Source organism: Acromyrmex echinatior, chromosome 5 (assembly GCF_024713525.1).
Source record: "Acromyrmex echinatior isolate Ae372 chromosome 5, ASM2471352v2, whole genome shotgun sequence".
In the NCBI taxonomy this organism is placed as follows: Eukaryota; Metazoa; Arthropoda; class Insecta; order Hymenoptera; family Formicidae; genus Acromyrmex; species Acromyrmex echinatior.
The window spans coordinates 13,827,104-13,850,106 of NC_141856.1; the positions used below are offsets into that span (position 1 = coordinate 13,827,104).

Below are 23,003 nucleotides of genomic sequence, written 5' to 3' on the forward strand. Positions count from 1 at the left end.
CTAAAATATAGATCATATAGATCATTCAAGCTGTTCAAATGTAATTAATAACGGAATATGTCATAAAATGTGATCATTATTAAGAAATATGATAATATCTCGACTAAAAGCATGCGATAATAAATACATACATCAATATATAACAGTTGTTTAAAAGTAAATGCATTAGTTCTTAAAGGGGAATTATTATGATCATTTTTAAGTATTATTAGTTATTATTATGTTCTATTTGTGTGTGGTGTGTGTATGTGTATAAAAATAAATTACGCAATTACATATTAAATTCAAATCTGAAGCTGATAGCCATGTTGCAAAAACATGGATTAAAGACAAATTAAATGTGCGTGATTCATTATAATATATTTTACGTGATTTGAAACGCTATTTTCGCGACAGTAATTTACCTCGCTATTGCGACTAGCCATGGAATGCATCTGGCGCTTCAGATGTTAAAGTACTTATCTTCGTGAAAAACGTCTTCATATGTGTAAATTTTATAGCCCTAAGAGCGTTGAATAAAAATGATATGCGCTAAATTCGTCAAATTATTTGAGAAAATGACAATTATAGCAATAAATTGATGTAAATTAAAATAAAAATACAGCGATAAATTTATGTACAAAAAGGATTAATATAAGCTTTCCAACTATCTTATCAATTTCCTTATATTTATAATGTAATTATTATACATATAATGAAAAGATAGATCAAGATTAAATATTTGTTATAATCCTTTGTAGTCCATCGATTTTAAGATAACAGAGAACTATAGAATTTTATATTCAATTTTGATATAATTATAATGATTTGTACAAAATGTACGTCTGATACGTCTGATACGTCTGATTTTCATCAATTCGTTTTCTCATTAATCAATTTCTTTGGTAACTCACCGATCGATGGAGTCCATGCAACAGTGGAGTTATCAGCCATGTCGCTATGTTGATTCTGTAACACATAAACGTAAGATTTAAAATAAAGTAATGCTAAAAATAATTAATGTTTTAAAAAATAATTTATACGATAGCATAAAATGTTTTATTCCTCTATCATATCTGCCAATCAAATATTTTTAAATATATAATTACTATTTTATTAATCTATAATAAATAATATTAATTATTTACTAATATATAATAAATATTCTTAAATATGTTAGGCATACAATATACATTTATCAAAAGAGATTTTTATAAGAATAAAATGTTTTAAAATTTCAAATTACATTTAGGTTTCTCTCTGAATATTATTTTTAAATGAAAAATATAAGAACTTCTTAGGAAGGAATTCTTATTTATGCAAGTAAGCAATAATGCTTACCGCAATGATGCTTCACCGATACCTGATGCTTGTTTTAGGTCTCCTCTTCATGGATTGTCAAGCCTCCTCCATTTCCTCATAGATTGTCAGAATTCCTTCTCAAGCACATGCATTACTATGCACAACGGCGGAGTTGTAAACATACAACATGATCTGTATACATACAAATATATTCGAATAAAAATAACTAAAAGAAATATATATCATGTAAAAAATAATTTTTGCATGCAAGTATTATCTTCTTCGTAATTTTTTGACAAATATTTAATAAAAGAATAATGTCTTAAAAATGCCCTTATCGTATATAAAATTTGGAAAAATCTAATTTCGATATAATTTAAACTATTATAAATTTTTATTTGAAAAAGTTTTGTATATTTATTATATTAACTATGTTATAAAGATAATAAATAAAGATAATAAATAAAGATCTCAACGAACAAAAGCAAGTGAAAGGTAATAATTTATTCACAAATTAAATTAATAAAAATGTCTTAAATACTTTATTAAATATTTAAAAAATTTTTTAAAATATATAATCTAAAATATCATATTTATTATACACACAATCTTAGTAAAAAATGTTAGGCATCTTATTTATCAATATTTAAAGTTTTAATTAAAAATTTAAGTATTTAATTAATATAATAATGATTTTACACATAGTATAATTTTATACTATTCATGCATACATTTCGTTATCAAATTTAGTTCAATTATACGATTTGAAAGCTATATTCATGGTCTCTGAGCTAAACTAAAGTTACAAAATTAATATCAACATACTTCTCAAAATTACGTAATGAGTACACAACTGCAAAACTGTCTACCTGCAGAACTAAAATGCAGCTTTTACGTGACAATGTAATAAACACTAATGACCTGTGGCCATGTTGTAACGTTTAAGCAGACTAAGGTCCGGTTGCACCAACGTTACTTTGATTTTAAGCGAGGCTTAAAACTCTCTCTTTTTTTGGCTTTAAAATGAGACAGATAGAGTTTTAAGTCTCGCTTAAAGTCAAAGTGACAAGATCAACTGGGCCTTAAAGAAAAAATTTTGACGGTTGTTCTTTCAATGCAGCATAAACTGTACATATCGTGGCATTCCATCACTCCTCATCCATTCTACAATCGCCTCTTTTCTTCTATTAGCGTATACGATAAAAGTTATTGCAAGATTAATATAACCTAACAAAGCTATTATTTGATGTCAAATAACCTCAGCTTGTTAGCTGGGAAGTTTTGCTTACCAATTGAACGATTCGCGATGTCAATTCGTTCCGGAGCCGATCTATTTTGTGTCTGCCACGTTCTGCAAATGGAATGTAAATTCAGTGAAGTTGGTAGAGGGATTTCGTCTCTCGCGCGGTCAACTTCACGCAGTTCACACACCAAAAGCAACGCGTGCGTGGCGCGACGTGACTACTGCGTACGTCCGACTCTTATCATCGCATTCGCGAAACACCGAACAAGGCACAGTGTTACACACGCTGCTACAGCTGCTACAGGCAATGTAGTAGTAAAGGCAAACGCTGAGCCCACCTTCATCGCAGTAGAAACAGTCGCAATGCCAACTGCCAACGGGCATTGCAGTGTACCCGCAGCCGTTATGGCCGACCTACACTCGTCTCCTGGAATAATATCTACTGCCTTTGTTGCATGATGCGTGAGTAGTACAATGTTTCGCGAAACGATCGCTCTGGGAGTCGTTGCATTCCAAATTTTTCAATTTAAACTCACGACCAAAATCATCACGTAAAGCTATCCTTTATTTATTTGATACAAAAACTATTAATTTGATTTAACAATCATTTTTTATTGAGTAAATGATTTATCTATTGCGCAAGTAAATATATTTAATGGCATTATTTAAATAAATATATTTTTTAATATTAGAATAATATATTATATATTAATATTATATTTTATATAATAATATCATATATTATATAATAATATATTAATATTAACTTTTTATTGTGTAAAAGAATTACAGAAATGAAAACGTTTTGATTAACACAGAATTTTCATTAGTTAAAAAATCAATAATAAGAAAAATAAGATAGTAATTTTATACGTTAAATTAATAATGTTCCAATATAAGAAATCAAGTCAAAACTAGATTACTAATCTAATAATTTAACATATTAAATCATAAATTCTGATTTATATTTGGTACTTTTACTATGTAAATCAATGAGCTTATTCTCGATTTTCGTTTTGTTGATGTGTAATTATAATATACATTATAAAAAGTAACCACACAAGGATATATAATTATTAACAATTAAAAATAATAATATAAACTATATATACTTATATATATTAGGTGTTGGAATTAATTCGTAGCGTTTTACAAGTGATGGGAAGTACTTTCATTAATGTATTTTTTAATGCTCATGTGAAATAAATAACATTCTTTCATTAAAAAACGCTACGAATTAATTCCAACACCTAATATATAATACCTATATATATATAATAGTACTTATTTTTATAAATGACATATTTATGTTGGCATATAATGGGTCTGCTAATATTTGTATTAGACTCTGTATTATAATAGAACTTTCTTTTTCGCCAAATATCAAACATTTATATTTACAGTAAATAATATTAGGTGTTGGAATTAATTCGTAGCGTTTTTTAATGAAAGAATGTTATTTATTTCACATGAGCATTAAAAAATACATTAATGAAAGTACTTCCCATCACTTGTAAAACGCTACGAATTAATTCCAACACCTAATAAATACCTATATTTACTTTAAATTCCAAAAGTGTGTACTTATAGTTCTGCTTATAGAAAATAAACTTATTATTATAAACAAATAATCATTGCACACAAATGTATCATTATATTAACACAATTTGAAATAATATTATGCGTATAACGATGTCGGTTAGACTGTAATACATTTGCATTTTTCTCTTATAACGATTTAATAAGATTTAGAGAAATATTCATTACCATAATAGTAAATCAAGGTACATGGTTCTACACGATAACGACAATATTACGGTCAAATGAATTCGAATGCAATACATTGAAGCTCGCTGTACAGTAGAGGTGTCAGAGTCGTACCTCGAAGGATTGGTGCATCTCTTTGGTCCATTTGTAGTTACAATCGATGGCGCTGTTCCCACGAGGCACTTCGTTAGCTCCGTGCGTGTACGCGCGCGATCATACTCGACCTCGAGTTGCATAATGTAATCTCTCACATATACATGGTGCGTGTACACGAGGACGTTCCACCGTATCGTCACAGACAATTTATCGAAGCTCGATCGCCATTGGCTTGTTACAATTTTTGCACGGAAAATCGGGCATAATTTGAAGGCAGGCGTAGCCCCGATAATATTGGACTTTGTTACAAGCGAATGACATTCGTTGAAATATCATATAAATTCTGCCATATACTTTTGATATATCAGCAAAATTTAATTGTATATTTCATTACAGTGCCGATATATATATATTAAAAAATGGAAAGCGATTATACAGTTTAAATGTTGAACACAAAGAATTATTGATATTCTACTTTCCGTGTATATTTAAACTTTGATCTTTTGTAATAACTAAATTATTACAAAAACCTCGCATTTGAAATTTGAATAACCTCAGCTTCCTTTCAAATTTTAACAAGTTAAAGTTTAACATTAAAAAGAGTTTAGAAAATCAGATTGTTTTTGCATATTATTATTATTATTACTAAAATTATACTAGAATAGTATGTAAATGATGAGGAAAGAGATTTTTCTTTTCTTCTTACACTTTTCCGTTTTTATTCGTGGTCCGTTTCCTCTTCGGTCCGTCATCGGAGTTTGCTCGACTAAGACATCCGGTTTGTGAATTATTCAGTATCCTAATGGAGGAATAATGCCTCACAATGCCTATGGCCGAAGCGTTAGGACGATTAGAATCCATTTTCCTGTGTCGGCCTTCATAGAGGTTTTGTTACTCAAGGGACCTTCATCCCTTCCCATCTCACTTAATCGATCCTTCGACTTCTAGCGTCCGGGGAATACGTCTTAATCTCTCCTCGTCTCGATGAATTGATCTTTAAAATATGAGGATGAACCTTTCATTACTTTCCAACGTTATTGGGATAAATTGTGTTCTCGCTTCTTCAAATTAGGCAATCTATATTTAGTATTTTACAGAGCCAATCGATTTAAAAGTATAATTAAATTAATATTTTATCAGTTTCCAGTTTTCATACAACACATATTTGATATAATGCAATTTCATAAGAATTTCATGTGCGGACAGTGTAAAAGAAATATAATTATTCAATGTTTTCTACAAAAATAGGAAAATTTAATTTAATAGTGTATTAATTTATTTTAAAGTATAATTTATCTTAAAGATATTTTGTATATATTTTGTATGTATTTTTAGTCAATGAATAGATTAAAAATAATTGAAAGTACCGAGTTTTGTGTTATCAGGGATCAGATAGCGGATGAATTGCTGGTTATATAAATCACGTCGGGCTTCTCTTAATCCTCTGAAAAGGAGTCTCCTATCGCTGCATCTTTTATATACATATAACGTCACTCTTTATACTTTTCTCTCGCCTTCCATCTCATTTTCCTTCTCAATCTCATCTGAGTCGTTCCGATCTCGGCGTACCGAAGTCTTTCAATCCCCTTTTCGTCAATTATTCACAGCCATCTCGTCTTCTTTTTAGCTCCGCGATTATCCTCAGGATCTTATTATATTTTCTATACCATAATCTCTTCTCTGACATTGACACGTTTGAACAATCTTTGCTTTACTCAAGTTGAATTACTACATTCTGTTTTTCATCCAATTGCTAAGTGCTAAGTTTTATATGTGCCTCCCAGCACATCAATATATTATTTTAGAAGTATAAATAATATCCTCCCAACACATCAATATATTATTTTAGAAATATATATAAATAATATTTATTATATATTTTTTTTATTATATACATTTAAATTTAGATTAAACATTTTTATCTTAAATTTTTGTTTCACTTGTCTTACATTGATAATTATATGTTTTAACTTATACATCAGACTTACAATCGTCATTCGCCGCAGTAATTCACATCAATGCGGCAAGGTAAAATTGGCGGGGCATTTTCACTCCCGGCAATCATCGACGTTTGCTCGCACAGAAGCATGCCCATTAAGCACCGTTGCGCTGTTCCGTTTCGACGCGAATGAGATTTTTTTTAACTTTACCGCGATTTCTCTCGGACAATACGAGCGGATAGAACCCGGCGCTGTGATACGCTTGCTCGAAATTGCCCGTCGTAAATCATCTCTCGCGTTTCGTGCTTTCCATTCGCTTTTGTGCTCGTTTTCCTTCGTGCTCGACGAAGATGAGAGCATGCTTCTCTTCTAGAACTCTCTAGCTTTTAAGAACTATTACAAAGACGTACCGTGGTTTTATGACGATGGGAATAATAGTGCACTTTGACGCGACAAACAGTTTTATATTAAATTTAACATTTCTGCTATTACACTTCTTTAATTAGAAATCTTTCTATCGGAGAAAAAGTAATGTAAACACATTAAAAAATGCTGCATCTTTTTAATTATTTAATTATTTATCTTTTGATTTTTGATTTTTAATTATTTCTGTATCTTTCTTATATTTGCCTGAATAATTAGTATATTTTATGTTGGAAACATTTTTTTAAAATTAAATATAAATGTAATATACTTTTATTTGTGTCATAATACTTTACGTTTGAGTTTTAAGAGCAAGCATTTTATAGATTCGTGATAAATCAAAGAGGATTTATTGCTTAATACAATTATTATTTTATTTGTTGTATTAAGATTCAGTATGTACAAGAAATTACAAGATAAGTCGTAGAATGAATTTCTCGAATCTATGATTATGAAAAATCCATCGTTTCATTTAGTAACGCGTTAGAAATCGCGATGCTTATGTTTGCATTGTAGATTTTATTGGTTGCTTATTTACTTTGCACATTTTGTTTGAACTTTTTCGCTAGCGTCCTGGATTTATTCACGAGAAAATATTTTGACGTAAATACTAAATTGATACCGCGCTTTCCTATATTTTTAGATAGAAAAGCGTGGATTTGTAGTGCGCGAGCAAATATTAAATTATTGCGGCGATTGTAAAATATTTCACCATTGTGCAAAATGTCTTTTGTGTGGAAAGCTTTCGCGAATAGCATGCTCGTTATTCCACTACGTTGCGTCCAATACTGACCTATACTCGAGGAGCACTATGCGGTTGTGCTTGGATGGAACGGAATGTGCAATGAATTAGTCATTAGCAGATCCTTCGCTTTGCTTCGCTACAGTTATGTTATACATACTATTTTATGAAAAGGATATTTAATAATTCTTTAATAATGATTTTTTATGTTACTTCGGTAATTATTCTTTTGCATATAAAGTTTTAGACATAATAAAATAATATTTATTTAAATGAAATAATACAGGGATGTATGATTTTTGTAGTTTGAAAAATACGAGTAGTTTTCCGTGGTTTTTTTTCCGTTGTTTAATCCGTTGAATCGAACCTACAAATTAGAATGCTCTGTCAAGTTTACGAGAACAATGAGGTTAAAATGCCGCAAAAACGTATTTTTAAAACTTGACATGAAAGAACATTCTAACTTATGGATTCGGATTTAGCGCAAAAAGAACTATGGCAAACTACTCTTCTTTTTCAAATCACAGAAAAAAAAATTTTGCATACATATATGATTGTACATAGATATGTGTATATATGCAATTATATATGTATGCATATAATGCTATACATAAAATGAAATGGATTGGGAAAGTTACTTTATAAAAGCGACCATTACCGGTTTTTTTCATGAAAAATAATTTGTTGCTATTATTCGTTACTGATTTAAAAAGTAATTTGTTACTGTTACTTAAAAATTAACGAGTTAGTTATAATATACTCAATTACTTTTTCATCAAATTTTGATCCTTTTTAGAGTCACATTCTATTGTCTATGTTACTATAGTGATTAAGTTTAATCGGACGTTTCCTATATATACATTGTACATAAAATTGTATTTGTTATCATTATCTAAAGTATGTAACTGCGTTTTATTATCGTTAATAATAGAAAAAAGGAAATATAACGTCATTAACTATTTGTTAAAAAGTAATTGTAATAATGTCATAAGTAATGCGTTACTTCCTACCCTGCATAAAATTATACACACATACATAAATTTATATGTAAATGGCTTTATAAGGATATAGCCTTTTCCTCTTATGGTTATTTCTATTTTTAACTCCATGCATCTAGAAAGCAGTTAGAAGCAGCTAAAAAATACCGCAATATTCGTGTGCGCGCGTATAAGATTCCTAAATAAACTAATTTCCGTCAAAACATTGTAACATAAATAGTTCCACTGCAGAAAGTCAGTGTTTTATGACTTGACTGCAGTACTGTAGGGATTCAATGCTCCGGCAGATAACGTACTGTCGCCGGAGGAATCGTAGTGACTCCATTTCCATTGCAAATCTTTATTGCCTCGACGTGGCTGTGGGTCAGTTTTATCAGTACGAAGTCATTTGTTTTCCTTACTAGTACCGCTTCATGAAAACGAGACTCGATTACTCATCCTTTGACATTGCAATCGATTCGTTCTCCTCGTTTATATATCTGTATTTCACTGTCTTATTTCTATCTTGCTATCACTTCTATGGTTACATAGTTAATGATCATTTTCATATGGTAATATGTTTGAAACTATTTCACTGCGAGTCTCACTATGAATACAAATTATTGCAGAATAACAGAACTTACAATGAATTCAAAATTATTAAAAACTTGTGTATATCTTAAAGTTAGTAATAAATTTATATTTTATATTACGTATAGAAAGTTTTATAAATTAACAAAAAATATTAAAGTTTTTCAACTAGTACGCCGCGGCAGTCTCCAAATGGACCGCGAATATTTTAAAGAAGATAAAAAGAAACAAAAAAGAATTTAGAATTACACAAAGGGAATAAAGCGCGAAGTAAAAAATATTTTAAAAGTTGTGAAAATTATTTAAAATATTTTGTTTTATTTTATATATTCTCATTTTAACCAAAACGATATTGTCATTGTAATGAAATTATCTTTAAAATAATCAAGTAAAAAATAAGAACTTTTGAACATTTAGCTTTTTATTTCTGAATGTCTTGTTGGTTATACTTGATAAAAGATTCATGCTGAACATTGAAACGTGTATCTGATAATATACTTGAACAAATTTGGCTCGTTATTTAATGCCGCGAATTGAAAAAGATTAAAAATGCTGGCTTATATAAATGTAAGTTAAAATAACAACCATGTTTTATGTTATTTCAAGCGTTTGTATTTACGCATTTCTCATAACATTTCGGAACGGGAAATTACGTGAAATTTTAAAAGCGACGATATGTTTATTCGCACCATTTGAACGTCAAATAACTCGCAGGGAGAATGTCAAGCCATAAACAATTGATTTTACTGCGAAGTCACCCGATGAGAGCCGTACGAAACGCAATATCCAAGAAGCAATATCCCCGATGCTCATGTTGTTGCTGATTCGCTGCATACCCTACATACGCGAGAAAATCGCACGCTGCACCAGCGGTTGAAGAGCAATCCATCGCGGCGCCACACCCGTCAATGTGTATGGAAAAAAAGTTATTGGACTTCGTGTGTGTCCCGCTACACATTTCCTGCGAGTGTCCGTGACTGAAAGGAGAATGAAAGCGTTATCCTCCTCTCGCTCCGATCCTTCTATTTCGCCGCATTATCCTGCGAATGACGACGAAGCATCTAAAAATTGCATATGTAAAATACAAAGGTGTTATTTTATCCAATTATTTCAAGGTTTCGCTTTATCGTACGTTAATTGGATTTCGATTCTGCAATATTAAGTATCTAAAAGATTACAGTTTTCTGAGAAGATTTTTCTGGGACAGAGGGTACAGAGTGTCTTTATACATTTTTCAAAGTCAAAGGTTAACAACAATAAATAAGAGCTAAAAAAGAATCAAATTTTTCATATATTTAAATTCTTAAAAACACATACGTTTCGACCTATATGTCAGGTCATCCTCAGTGTATACATTTAGAGAAAATTAAACGCAATTTAACAAAATTCATAAAACGGTTAAATACAATTTCTGCAAATTATACAATAGTTGGACACATAGTGGTGGATGTATTTTTTCATATCTATTTTTAGATATGAAATTTCCAACAATGCAATGCTATCAGTCTTGTAATCTTCATAGTTAAATTATTCTATTACGTTGGTCACAATTTGTCCATAATAATAATAAATTAGTTAAACATATAGAACCATTCGGTAAAAATTTTTTCTTACACATATTCTGTTATAAAATTAATACCACAGATTGTAAAAATTAAAATAACAATGAATAAATTGTCGTTATATTAAAAATTATTAGTATATATAATACTTATTTGATATATAATACTTATTTGATTGAACTATATTAAAATATGTAACTATATTAAAATGTGTAATAAAAAAAATTAGTGTACATATATCTCAATGTGAAAGTTTATCCAGAATATAATCCAATGATTGTGAAACAGTGGGTTTTATTAATTCAACAAAGACAAATGCGAACGGAGTTAAGAAAATTAAAACCAGTTCTATTAGAAATTACTTATGTTATAAGTAATATTGTGGCGTGTGAGCGACCTTCTGATGCTTAATATCTTGTTAAGAGAAGAGATGAAAATGGAAAGGAAATAAAGATAAAAAGGGAACACTGGAAATGAGAAAGGAAGAAAAAAGACTAGGAAAGGGAAGAGGCTGCAAAATATGTAGATAATAATTAGACAATGATTCAATGTCATTTTATTTGTTCAATCCCAATTTTTGTTTTTTGATATAAACCATTTCGGAGATCAATCTTTTATTATACGATCATTCTTTGTCTAAGATCTTTATATCTTTCCAATTAAATTTATGGTTATAGTTAATATGATGATCAGTAATCATCGATGGAGAACCAGTCTTTTTATTAATGTCCGAAATGTATTTAAAGATTAATTCTAGTAAAGTAAGGTTATAAAGGTGGGATGAGAGAGGAGAAAGAGAACTTGAAGATACAAGATTTTTGGCTTAAGACTTTCGACAATCCTGCCGCGGCTTTGCCTTATCCTCGTCCAGATTAGGATTATTCTACCAGGTATTAGCTGAAGAAATGCGGCGAAACTTTTGCATCTAGCCAGTAACATTTAGTTTTAAGTTTTCGCACCTGCGAAGCTGTTCCATAAGAGGAAGCTGCTCGCGATGCGCTTGACGGCTACTTTGAAACTTCCAGAAGTTCTCGATTAGTCCATGCTATGATGCATACGAAACTATTTGCCCGGATATTGAAAGTCAACCTTTATAAAGAAGAATAAGCTTTCTGAGTTATGGATATTAATGATATGTGCTCATCAGTGACTTGCTAATGAAAACATGCATGTAATTCTTTTTCTGATATCTTATTATCTTTTCTGATCTTAGAGTTGCATTTTGAGATATGTATATCTTCATATTTTATTTCTCTATTATAATATACATGTAATGAAGATACAGTTTATTAAAAGATAAAAAATATAATTAAATATAATTAATATAATACGAAATAAATTGGTAAAAGTTTATCCGCGATTTTTCTTAGATAAAAACTTTAGTACGATAACATAAAAATTAAAAATAATATAAGAAGTTATAAATATTTTTACTAAAATAATGTATTATGGATTTTATCCAATATATTAGGTGTTGGAATTAATTCGTAGCGTTTTACAAGTGATGGGAAGTACTTTCATTAATGTATTTTTTAATGCTCATGTGAAATAAATAACATTCTTTCATTAAAAAACGCTACGAATTAATTCCAACACCTAATATTTATAATTATTATAAATTATAAATATTGCTCTATATTATATAAAAATCCTACATTTAAGATTTATTAAATTATATTAATATTATAAATTAATTGAAGATTTTATATACATATTGCAACGTATCATACATTTTACATACGTATATTTGTGCAATAAAAAGCTAGCGCTTGATAATAAGGTATTATAACTTTTATTATCTTCTTAGTTTCAAAATTCTGTGTGATAAGACATCAATAAGATTTTCTTAAGCGAAGAAATGATCGAAGGAATAGGTCGAAGTAGATCATGAAAACGGGGGCGGTGGGTATGTATCAGGGTGGGCTGATATTAATGTTACGAAACCGCGGCTACACTTTGCAGGCAGCACGCAGGTCCACGAAGCCACAATAAGCCATTGTGGATCAGCAAAGTAGTTTCCGATATCGACCGATAAATTCAAATGTGCTCTCGAGCAGCCATTGAAGCGCCACGCCCGCGGCACGTGCGTCGACAGAAAATCGTTAAGGATGCGGAATAGCGGTGGCAAAAAGGTCCTGGAGGGGTTATAGCAGCCAGAAAAGAATAGCACGGAATCGAACATTAACGACAGGCGTTATTGTCGTCGGCTTGCTCGTAAAGCAAACGGCGCATTATGTTTCACACTGATACTTATGTATCTTGTAAAAATTGTTAAGGAAATACATAGGTATATATCAACATATATTTGATATGTATTTTGTAGGCATTTTTTATTGCATTATAAAGAAAGCTTAACTTATAATTTATATTTATAAGAATTTTTGACATTTGATTCTATATAAAACGTATCGCTATCGAGTATACAATATTATTATTGATATGATATAAATTTTACATACAAGGAAATAGGCCTTTTAACTTAATTAATGTAACATACGTTTCATACATTTCATATTTTTATTAACTTAAAAAGGAAGAAGAAATAAGCACACATTAAATTCAATTTTAAAATTATGATATGGAATCCAATTGTGTGTATGTGTATGTGTATGTGTATGTGTGTGTGTGTGTGTGTGTTGTGTGTGTGTGTGTGTGTTTGTATCTTTATAACAATTAGAGAGATTAGAATAAATCAAATAAGAGGAATAAACCTGTTTTCAGCCAAAGAAAATCTTAGAGAACTATTCTGTAACTCTTAACGATTGTAACCGTAGCGTTACAATCGTTAAGAGTCACAGAATAGGTTCTTTAATGCTTAAATATTTCACAGAATGAATTTGTAATATCCAATTCTACAAATCGCGCGCCGAAATCTTTTTCGATCTTGAAACGCAATTATAGACAGAACTAGAATAGTAATCACATATTAAATTGATAAGTAATTTAATAATTTTTAATGCTAATTAATCTTGATCCCGGCTGAAGTAATATCTTTCGCAATAAATTAAATTATTTACAGTTCTTAGGATACTTAGATTAATATCAAATTATTAATATCCTTCTAATATATTAATATCAAAGATTATTAAATTGCTTATATTGCAATTTAATATATTATTATTTTAGTTTTATTCATAATTACATTTCAAGAAAAAAATTTTCGCGCTCAGTTTACAGAATTAGATATGTATGTAAATTGTCTTTGAAATATTGAAGCACTAAGATTCACTTTGACTAAAATAGGTTTATTTTTTTATCTCATTACACTTAAATAAAATATATTATATAATAATAAAAAAAATTACTTAGAAATTGAAATAAGTTCCCAAACAACAACAAAGTTCAAAATCGAAATATAAAACGTTTAAAAACAGAATCTAAAAGATTTGCAAAAATGTTTCTAAGGCTGGTATTCATAGTCTGTTCTTATTACAAGCCCTCTTAAGTAATATCTTAAGACGTTAATACAGCTCTGTAGTCGGTATTCATAATCGAGTCTCATATTTAAAACTGTCTTAAGTACAGTCTTAACATGTCATGAATTAATCAGAGCGTATTAGCATCTTAAGCTATTACTTAAGACGATCTTAAAATAAAAACTGATTATGAAACTGATCTATAATTCAATTTATGACATCTCAAGACTGTATTTAAGACGGTCTTGAATATAAGATCTGACTATGATTATCAGCCTAAGGTATCTTTTAGACATCTTTAAAAAGTCTTATGTCTCGTTTTGAATATTCATCCTGTCTGGATTATTACATTATAATTCTGATCATTAAAAGAGATTCAAGTGATATATAAACGGACAGAATTTTTAAAAATTCAGAATTTTTGTCTTCATTTTTAACATAGCAGGTTGGACTTTCTAAGACATTGAATATCAATTTGTACGTAAAATTTGTACTTATCAATAACATTTTAGAGTTACTTGAAAATACATGTTTAACTGTTATCAAGAATACAACACGGATTCTAAAGAAACTGTTTATTAGAAAAGAATAAGTATATATGTACGTAAATATATTTAATCCTTTTTATAGCTGACGGTGAGTCTATGGGATCCATTCAATTACATATTCTTCGTATTACAATTTTAAATTTGAATTAATGTTATTAAAATAAATTTAATATTTATTTTTTTATACGAATTATGTCATTTTAATTTTTTGTTAATTAGTGTTTTGTAGTAATATAAATTAAATAAGTTTCACAGATCCAGTGTTAGAAATATATTGTGAATTTTGACATATTAGCTTTAAAAAATTAAATTTGTACTCTATTTTTATTTATTTATTTATTTATTTATTTATTTAGAGAGAGAGAGAGAGAGAGAGAGAGAGAGAAAGAGAGACTGAGAATAAATCTAACATAAAAGATAAAAAAACCAATAAGAGCCAACGTGATTATCAGTGTGCAAGTAAAATGTATTTATTTACATAAATTTAATTTAAAAACGTAAATATTCTTTATCGGTGCAGTATCACAAAAAGAAAGATAACAAAAATCAAACATAATGATAAATGGTTGTTTTTAACAAATGAGTGTTAACAAATCAAATAAAACACAAATTCAACTGGAAGAGAATAGAATTGACAAATAAATATGCACTATACATGTTGTATAGCATATATTTATTTGTAACTGCGAGTTTCACAAATGTCACAATGCAAGTTACAGATAGCAATGAAAACAGGATAAGAGCAAATCAATCAAATCAGAATATCAATTAGTCAGCAAGTAAGAAACATGTTAAATTTTAAGTCAAAATAATAAAAATAGGAAGAATAATTAGAAAATTAAAATTGGAAATTGGGCATTATTACAAATATAATAGGCTAAAAACATTTGTGTTTTTTAATTTATATGAACAAATATATTTTACTTGTATACTGATAACTACGTTGGCTCTCATTGGTTTTTTTATCTTTTAGATTTATCTGTTAGATTTATTTTTATTTTATTACCACATCATTATATTATTTCTAGAAAAGAGATAATATCTGACATACTGTTCATATACTATTTAATTTAATTTAATTTTATGCGTTAATATATTAATAATATTGTAAATATCTTTCGATGAGAGATTTAACTGCATGTAAGATAAGTCTTTAGTACATTCAGATGTCGAGGATTATTCTCAGATACTCGATTATTTCCAAGTTCACGGATTTTCAAGCATTATTCAACGGCAAGTGTACAGTTCGACTAAAATCGATTACGTCGCTTCGTGATCAAATTGTGAAGAGAAGAAGCACTGGGTACTTCAGCCGCCGATCAGATGAGAAGAGGTCGATCCTAACTGGAGGAAGTAGGTTCGATTCCGATTTCGACTTTGAAGCATCCTCGATAGATTCGGATCAAACTGAACGACTGAGTTTCTGTCGCGTCGAGAGCGAACGTTGCTCTTTTCGTGCATCGTATGTGCCATATATATGGAACAGGGAGAATCGAGATGCACGGACGGGGATGTAAGCTCGAAGAGTAAATCCATCGGCCAGGCTTAGTTATGTAAAGTCCTGCTTGAGGCGACATGGTCGGTTTTCGCACCTGCGATTTCGAAATCCGTGAAAAACCCAAGAGAGACGTGCAGAATGTCGAGACGAATAAAATTCGAACCGCAGCTGTGCATATAACTCTAATCAGAATTTGACTTGAAATTGCATATCTGAATTTTTGTGGAAATCTTTAAGAAATGTTCCACGTAATAATTAAATGTATTCTGTTGATACTTTTTATTTTATGCAAAATATGATATCCTTTAAGTAGCAATTATGTAATTTCTTTCTTAAGGCGGAAATGTAAAAGTGAAAATTTTTATCATTGAAGGTAATGGAGAAATTTTTTCACTTTTGATGTTTTCGCCCTAAGAAAAAAGTTAAATGATCGTTATCATGGTTGATTATTATTAAAAATATGTAACTTTTTGGAATTAATTTCTCAGAAGTTTCGAGATCAGCGCAAAGCTGTCTTAGCGACTGTAGACATATGTCGTTGTTAATATATTTCTTGCTGTATGTACATGAAGTACGAAGTAGGAGTATTTGCTTTCCTATGAGAGTCGCATTTCAACCAGTTTCCCCTTAATTTCTAATCTCTCAAAGGAGTGGTCCGTTAGATTAGTCCTTGCAGAATTCCCGTAGTAATAGTAATCATGAGATCTATTCCACTTTCAACATCCTCATTTCAATGGTTCATAGGGTAGAAGTCATTTTAATATCCTTTTGAAGAACAAGATTATATCAAATTAATTATTTCCTAAAATTCCAAAATTAATATTTTCCTTAAATTTAGAAAAGTTAATATAGTTGTTAACACTGTTAATATATTATGTGCTTTAAAGTTATAAGTATTTATAGTATTGTACGGATGTACATATGTTTTTTGTGTAACATTTTGAAGTCAATAGAAGAATTATTAAATTTATTATTTTGATTAAAAATGTTCAAATGTTTTTGATATTATAAGAGGCAACAGATATTTACCAAAATTTCGTAGTTTTAACCTATCTAGATTTATGTATTGCTTCGCGTTGCACTTCCTCGAAACTTTCTCGATCTTCAAAGGGTTGTGACAGTTTGGTATTTGTAGAATTTGCAAGCTAGTGGTTACCGGAAGTTGAGTTCCTTTAACCTTCTCGCTTCTACATTTATAATTTGGTCTCTGTGTGTGCTTTGTATTAGTTCTATCTAATTTAGTATTTTCCTAACTAACTTATAAATGAATTAAACTGCTGTATTTAAAAAAATGCCGATTTTTGCCAAAAAAGTTATATATATTTTCTTTCTTATTTTTAACATATTTTCTGTCTTATTTATACAAATTAATAAATAGAATTTAAGTTGCTAAATTTTTATTTTTAATATTCTCTTTTTAAAGAAAATGACGAATTTTATGCGAAACTCTTAAGCTTAAGATTTAGTATTATTTCCAATTACAACGATAAGTCGTCTGTGAAAAGAAATTATACTTAATTTCACACGAAGAAAAAGTTCTTTTCTAGACAGCAGTAATCAGTAGTTAGCGTCTTATACCATTTGTAAGAGAGACAGCACTTTGATAACTCTCTTGAGGGATATAATGAAACGAATCCTCAGAACTTTCGATCATCAACGCGGTCGACTGATTACGAAGACGTTAAAAGAAAAAAGGTTACTTTTCTTCAGATCGAAGGTAACGAGCGAAGCAGCATTCTTGATGATTATTCGTGCGACCGTCGTACTCAGTATTGAGACTTTTTGCGATAAAACAGGATTATTCGTTGATTTCTTCTCTTTCAAGATCTACACCGCTTGGCTATTTAATTAAGGAATTACAGACGCTTGTTCTGTCTTAAGAAAAGCGTTCATTTGTAATTCCGCGTTTTTGTCCGTCTTATCTCGTATTCCTTACCTACGTATTCCGTTCTTTATCCCTCTATGATTCGCTAGCTAAGAAAAACATAAGCCGCGAGCAAGCACGGAGCGAATTATGAATATTCATGCCTCAGATTACGAGAGCTGGAAAAGTAAATTGGAATTTGAACATCAAATTATTCGTTCGTAACGCATTTGTTTAATATTCATTATTTATAATATTTTTTATATTTTTGGTTTTTTTTTCTCTTTATCAATAGTTTTACTCTTTAAACAAATTTCAACATTTAGAAATTAATAAAATAAAATAAAATAAAATATTAATAAAATAAAATAAAAAATGAAAATATTTTAAACTTTTAGCTCTTTTGGGTTTTGAAATTGTCTTACTGCAATTATATATGGCTTCATGAATCTTAGATTTATCTCTGATGTTCTTTATCTTTAAAATCATGTTGTATCAGTAATTGAAGGATTCCCAACGCTTATCCTTGATTCTTGGAAGCTCTTGCGGGTATAATATAAAGGATGTATCGCAGAGTTTGCTGGCTAAATCCATAGAAATTGGTGCTTGTACTCTTCCGGCATTATCGTCTCTTCCGGCAGATGTTTATTTGCAGCCAACAGACAACACAATGCAAGTTGCTATTATTCGCAATTCTCCTATAGCTTGTTATCATACGTGATTGTTTGGACTAAGAATTGATGGGACTAAGAAACCTTGCTACTTGACTCGTATATATTATAGCAAATCTTATATTAAAGAAGCTGCGCGGTTTGCGGGTTATCTCTTAGACTTGATATATTGTTTAATGCCAACATTTTGTGAACATTGCAGTTCAATTTATCAGGGCAAGGAGCAACCTGATGTTGGTTGCTTCTTGTACTAAGTATCAGATTTCTTCTCACCCTGATGAAGTAAACTGTAATATTCACGAAATGTTGCAGGCGTTTAACGATGTATCAAGAACGATGTAACATGAAGATAAACCGCGTAACTTCTTTGAAGAAAACACCCGTGGAAGCTTCGAAATATTATCAAGTTTCACCACATCTTGATATATACATATACTTTCTCAAAGAGAATTTTTAATAACGAGACAAAAAATATTCTTGACATACTTAATCTTATCAAGACAAAAATAAATAAATATAATATAAATTTAATATTTATACACGTAAATTTAAGTTTATATATTTCTAGCTTGTTTAGAATATTAGTCTTTATTCGATGTTATAACTTATAACGTATACGATGATGGCGCGATAACATGGAGTAAATCTTGAACATTTTATTTTAGATTTAAGAAATTTTCATTTAAGAGTAAAATATTTCTTTTTCAATATTAAATACGATTGTTCCTATATCGATCCTTTTACGATAGATCGAAGAGTAATATTATTGAATCTGGGAATTTTTTCCACGTGATTATAATTTTATAGTACTACTTATTAAAGTTTTATTTTAATACAATTTTAATTTAAGATATGTAGTTTCTATGATGATAATCTTAGACAAAAAAAGACAAATATAGAATTTAATTAAATTTTTACTAAAAAATATTTGACTTTAAATTTGTCAGATCCCAAGAATTTGTAGTAGTATTTGTAAAGCAAGGCCCGACTTCAGAAATATACTATGCTTTTGTACAGAGAATCAACTTAGAAATGTTAACCACAGAAAGAAAGCTCGATTTTGTTGAAAACAGTTACATATTATTCGCGAGTTTGCAACAATTGGAGACATCGAACAAAAAGAGATATCGAGTGAGGAAGACAGACGAAATGGACGTATGAAAAAACGAGCGAGGAAATGATGAAAAAAGAAAGTAGAAAGAAAAAGTATAGATGAAAAGCTTGTGAGAATCTCGCGATGAAACGCTTCTACAGTGCACTAAACTTTCGGCGAAGTTTGTCGAGAAGAAGCTTGCGGCGACCGGATCTGTGGAGCATTGTGGCTCTTTCAACTCTCTCCCACTCGTACACCCTTTCGCGTCGAGGGTGCATCAGTTATGTTGCGTTGTACCGCGACATGCAGCAATGCCCGCAATACGTATAGAATTGTGGCACCTCGGTTGATTGGAAAATTTACCGCCGTGTTAGAAATGGGACATAACACAGTGAATATAATGTATTATTAAAATATTTCATTATGCCATAATTATATATATATATATATATATATAAAATTATGCATCAAATGCATAATATAGTTATTATTATGTATTATATAAATATATCATATTAATAATATATATTAATACTATTAACAAATAAATATTAACACATATTATTTTTAATTACAAATATTTAATAATGAAAAATATCGTGTTTTTGCAATATGCGATACTTGTAAATCTGGGAAAAAATCTGGTTCTGAGATTCGTATAAAGAATATTTTTACAGACTATGTATTTTGTATTTGAAATTCATAAGACTATTATTCTGCAATCGCGCGTGCAAAGTTTTGAGTTTCGCACTTCGGATAAAAGAATCTTATGCAAAAAATATTCCGTGCCGAAGTGCCGTTTCAGTTTCTTCTTCGCAATCCGCGACAAGTCTCCCGTCGACCTGTAGTTTTACAGTTCGTCCAAAAGTTCCGCCGTCTCGCAAACTTCGCCAGGATGGATTGCTGGCGCGAGTTAGTGTGCGAGAAGTTCTGTATGACCGAGAGTGTAGCTTGTAAATTTCTTTTCACCGGGCGATATATCTTCCGCGATGCAATGTTAGCGAATGTTTCCGTCCGCAGGCGACCCAATAATTCTTACAGCACCTGCGTGCGGATATGGATTGATGTAATCCATCGTTGGACCATCACATTTCTTGTGACCTTTCAGTACTTCGTCAGCCATGACGAATATAATATAAATAATGTTACTCCTATAGTCATTTATTATTTTATTATTTTGCTCTTTCAGCTTTTTGCCATAAAACGCTATTTCGATATTTTGGGCTTTATAATATATGGCAATTATTTTTGGGAACAATTGATAACATTTTAAAAATAATTATCTTTTTTTTTTATTTATAAAAGGAAAAAAGAAATAGGATTATTTTTTATTTTCCAATTTATTATTTACATTAACTCAGTTAATGCAATATTAAATATGCATATATAATGAAATAAATTTTTTGAAATGAGATTCACTTTTATTATTGCATATTTTAGGTTTTTTAAATATTAAAAAAGAAAATGATTTTTTATAACGATTGGATAATCACAAACTATACTGAGTGCAACGGGATATAAATTGCCTTCGTACGCAAAAATCTTCCGTTTTGTGTATCGAGCGAGAAAAATGTTGGCATAATTTGCTCATAAATATTGCTAGTCGTCTATATGGCGCACCATGCAATTTGGTGGCGAATTTGTATGACGCAGGTGCAGGAGCACTTATGCTAAGCGTATTTTATAAACGATACGTACAGATGCGAAGCTCTGACATTTTCTAAACGAGTTAATTACTTTACTGTTTTTTCTGTAATCATTAAGGTTTGTAAGAGCAAATGTAGAATTTTTTATATTTTGTATGTACATACGGTAGAATTCATCAAATATATTTCTCTCCAAACTGATATCTTGTTTCGCGGAAAATATTCTGTTTGATAAAAAATTATTTTATTTTAGCAAGTAAATATGTCGAGTACAAAAAATGTTATTTTTCACAATATTTTTAAAACGAAATACGCGTAACAGTCCTGCAGTATGGTAAAATAATGTTGTATTGTTACATTTTATCGTGCTAACATTTTAAAGGGAAAAAGGGAAAGAGGATTAAAAGCTGCATGATACACACTACTGGGATAGAATTACGTTGTTGCTATTCATTAGCGGTATAAAGAGCAAGTCGCGGAATATTCCGCGTTTACCCAGCTCACTATTCTCCAATGATCAGGAGCTACAATGTGTTTTCTCGCTTTGTCCGTATTCCCGTGCCTCGCGGGCTTAGCTTGTTTGTTGCGCTTTGTGCGCGTTTCTCGCTTGGCGACTTCCACCGTGTTCCCCGTTTTTATTTGCACGTTAATATTACATCTGCTCTGTTATTCTGTAGCTCTTGCGTAACGCAGATATAACAGGGGAATACGTCGAGGAATGGATCGAAATTTCGCGAACGAGGACCTCATAGAAACATGTATTTTCCGCGTCGAAAATATTTGTATTCTCATCTAATACGATGGATTATTTTAACTGGTGTCCATGTATCGGAAAAATGTTAGATACGTGTGAACGATTTTAACGCTTTAGGCTATGATAATACTGCAATAACGTGTTGAATTCCAATTTATTTTTTCCGATAATAACAAAATGTCACCACAAAAATGTGATCATTACCACAAAGCTTATGTTACAGTATTCTAAATGTACGGCATTTATTAATTTTAATTGTAAATTTGAATATTGAGAATGACCCGAAATTGAAATGTTTATGTTTTTATAATTTCTGTGTTTATTAATACATAGCATTGAATATTCAGTCGCATCTAGTTTGGCTCCTTCTTTTGTATTTATTGAATTTTTTAAATTTTAGAGTATTCTATTATTGATTCCAGCATGATATATTTTTAATGTGATAATTTTAATGTGAGAAAAGTCTTTTGTTAAATATAAAGAGTTAAAATAAAAAAATGAGGATAGTAAGTCTTTTTTGTATTAGAGAAAAAAACTCTTGATTTATGCTTTTATTATCTGCAAATTATATTTATAATTGGCAGATTGATTGTTATATTTGTTCAATAACGCTGTAAATTCTGAAGTAATCATCAAGTTAAATATTATGGGCTTTTACAATAAGCCGTTACTTAAGCTTTAAGTCTTGCCGTAAGAAATGAACATAGTCGATTATTCTTCTCACTTCTCACTTGACTGTAACTGATTGATTACATTTAAAGCATAAATAACGGTTTATTGTTAAATGAGTGGAATAAATCTTATTTTAAAAATATTATTAAATTCTGTATTCAAAACTGAAGAATATTAATATATAAACACATACATTATCGCAATTCAATAAAAGTCCAA

At 30.0% G+C, this 23,003-nt stretch overlaps 1 protein-coding gene and 1 long non-coding RNA gene across 3 annotated transcripts in view; one reads left to right on the top strand and one right to left on the bottom strand.

Annotated features, from left to right (window-relative positions):
* Positions 1-647: 647 nt before the first annotated feature.
* Positions 648-2,908, bottom strand: LOC105151309 (uncharacterized). 2 transcript variants are annotated; one of them, XM_087406450.1, is made up of 4 exons: positions 2,713-2,908; positions 2,571-2,632; positions 1,343-1,473; positions 648-948 (listed from the first exon to the last, which is right to left on the bottom strand). In XM_087406450.1, exons 1-3 carry the CDS (start codon positions 2,906-2,908, stop codon positions 1,420-1,422), a joined length of 312 nt encoding a protein of 103 aa, XP_087262576.1. In that variant the 3' UTR covers positions 648-948; positions 1,343-1,419. The 2 variants fall into 2 exon arrangements, with proteins under 2 accessions (XP_087262576.1, XP_087262577.1); XM_087406451.1 differs by having other exon boundaries at positions 1,321-1,473.
* LOC147909822 (uncharacterized) overlaps positions 2,574-23,003 on the top strand; it is a 32,603-nt gene continuing 12,173 nt past the window's right edge. Inside the window, exon 1 of the long non-coding RNA XR_015545158.1 lies at positions 2,574-2,986. This is a non-coding gene — a long non-coding RNA (uncharacterized LOC147909822). The remainder of the gene's footprint in view (positions 2,987-23,003) is intronic.